Consider the following 2,598-nt stretch of genomic DNA (forward strand, 5'->3'; position numbering starts at 1 on the left):
CAGTGCCTCTTCTCAAGTTTTGAGTCTCAAATTTCTCAATACGATTTTGTTTTAGTAGTACAGGTACCTTTATTCATTTCTTTTCTTTTCATTTTTTTTTCCTTTTGTGGTTTTTTGGTTTACAGAATACAAATTTGTTTTGGTTTTAAGTACAATTTTTTTTTTTTAAGCACAAACTTCATGCCAGCCGAATCTTAAATTTCGGCCTATATTTACTGAAACACCCAAAATAGACCTGAATGACCCAAAAATTTTTCCGAAGTGGAATAGGGTGGGTTACTGTTTCGGTTTGTTTAACCGGCACAGTATTTTCCACCCATTACAGCCAAAACGGAATGAAAGTAATAACATTGAATCAAACCAAATTACCTAAAGGCTAAAAAGAAATAAGATTTGTGTAATTTATGTTTCTTAAAGAACACCCTAAACAAAATTCTTGGAATCGCCACTACAGGGAAATATCTTAAATGATCATATCATAATGGAAAAAGAAAAAAAAAGTACTGCGAAAGTAAATAAGGGAAATGAAGAAGAACAATATAAATAAAAACCTTCAAAACTCTTGTCTAAATGATAAATTCAATACATAAATGGTAGGGATGATGAATAAGTAGAAATCCAAACTAGTCTTCACAGAGAGGATCCACACGACAAGACTGATGAGGATAATACCATAATTTATTACATCTAGGTGGTATGTAACGTTCTCCTCGCAAGATTGGGAAAGACTGGGGGCATCTACCATCAAAGAACTTCACAGAGTAGTCAGAATCATATTCGCAAGTACTGTATATGCAATTATTAGAAGGCGGGATCCCAACAGCTTCCCAACTTGTTATGTTGCTAATTGCTGAGAACTTACTGCCAACCTGGAACAATGCTTGATCTCCCAAGTTAGGAATCTTCACCAATTCCATCTTCAAAAAATTTAGCTTGTAAACTTCAAAATCAGAACATCCAGAAATCAAAAGGAGTTGTTTATCAAAATACAGTAACTGCCACAATCTAGGATACACATTTGCATTGTTTTTTATATTCAACAAGGTCAAATGAGGATGTAGAGGATTCAGATTTAGCACCCTAATGCCTTCAAAATTTGATATATATATCTTGTCGTTGAAGAGAGCAAAACTGTAAATCATATTAGGATTATCATATTTATATTGAATCCAGCTGACATCCGTGGACCTACGGAACTGTAAGCATTCACGGGAAAAACATATGATTATGAACTCTGGCAAAGGTGTAGCTAAAGAAGTGAGGGCGACATAATGAAACTGATTGGGAGGGCTAGGAAAAAAAAGTTCATGTCCCGTAAAGGGATTCAGAAGCCAAATTTCAGAACCTAAAATCTTTTTCTTGTCTACGATGATCAAGTACCCAAAACAAACCCCAAAAAGCTCTTTGCCAATAAGGCTAGGAAGTAATGCCTTGAACAACCTTTGATCAACAATGCTATAGAAGTAACAAAAATTTTTCGATCCCCGATGTAAGAAAAGAACTACAAGGAGAGGTTGGGATGCCATAAACCCTTGCTTGTTTGCCAAAGCATACAGCCTCCAAGTTCTACACACAGAGGCAAAAATGAGATAATCAATAGCACCTAACCAATTAGTTATTTGACAAAGCAAAGTCTCAGGGAGCTCGAACCACGGCCTCCAATTTTTCTTCTTACTTCTACGCCTACTGTCCCCTTGCAATTCCATGCCTACCTTCACAAAAAGAAAAAAATAAAGATTAATGCTTATATATAACAGTAAACAAACATCTAATAAATTCCTATTCATAATAGTATTTGAAAGTTCAAATAGTGTATAAAACACCCTTGAACGTTTAGACCCTCAATTACAAAATAACCAATTCAAGCTTTATGACAAACAAATATTGTGTAAAAAATGAACACAAGTTATAAACAGAATTAGTAAACAATCTAAGCCAATTAAAATCACATCCACAATAGAAAATAAAAGGCAAAGATTAAGGGAAGAAAGATGCAAACACAAGTACAACACAACGATGTGTTATCGAAGAGGAAACCGAAGCCCTCGGCGTAAAATCTCTTTGCCACCCTCCAAGCGATAAGTAATCCACTAGAAAATGTAGTTGGGATACATGAACAGCAATAGACCCTCCAAGCCTAATCTACCCAGTGTACCTAAACCCTCCAAGCTTCTTGCTCCAATGAGGTTGCACCGAACCTATTTCTTTTCTAACATCCCGGATTCCGCTACTTGACCATAGCATCAACCAAAGTAAATTGGTTTCTTCCTAACTGCTTCCCAGAACACCAAACAGCCCTCTCACAGTAATGGATATGGTAAGAAAAGATTTTGGTAAAAGGTCCCTCAAGGATTTAACAATGGAGAGGAAGAGAGTAGAGGAATTTGAAGAGTCTCTTATGTGAAGATTGTGGATGAATCAATCCTGTTTTACTCTAGGATTTCTCTCTCAAAATTCTCTCTGGAAGCTCTCTTTCTTTCGTAGGTATAAGGGGTATTTATATTAGGGTGAGAATGGAATGTGAAGAGTCAGGTTTTTCAAAACAGAGCTGACTCACGGCTTAACTGAGTCGCGAGATCCAACCGCGAGATAACTGAA

At 36.2% G+C, this 2,598-nt stretch overlaps 1 protein-coding gene across 1 annotated transcript; it reads right to left on the minus strand.

Annotated features, from left to right (window-relative positions):
* Positions 1-623: 623 nt before the first annotated feature.
* On the minus strand, positions 624-1,706 carry LOC126703344 (uncharacterized). Its single transcript, XM_050402313.1, has one exon. It carries the CDS (start codon positions 1,704-1,706, stop codon positions 624-626), a length of 1,083 nt encoding a protein of 360 aa, XP_050258270.1.
* Between the last annotated feature and the right edge of the window lie 892 nt (positions 1,707-2,598).

The sequence above is a fragment of the Quercus robur genome, chromosome 2 (genome assembly GCF_932294415.1).
Source record: "Quercus robur chromosome 2, dhQueRobu3.1, whole genome shotgun sequence".
Classification (NCBI taxonomy): domain Eukaryota; kingdom Viridiplantae; phylum Streptophyta; class Magnoliopsida; order Fagales; family Fagaceae; genus Quercus; species Quercus robur.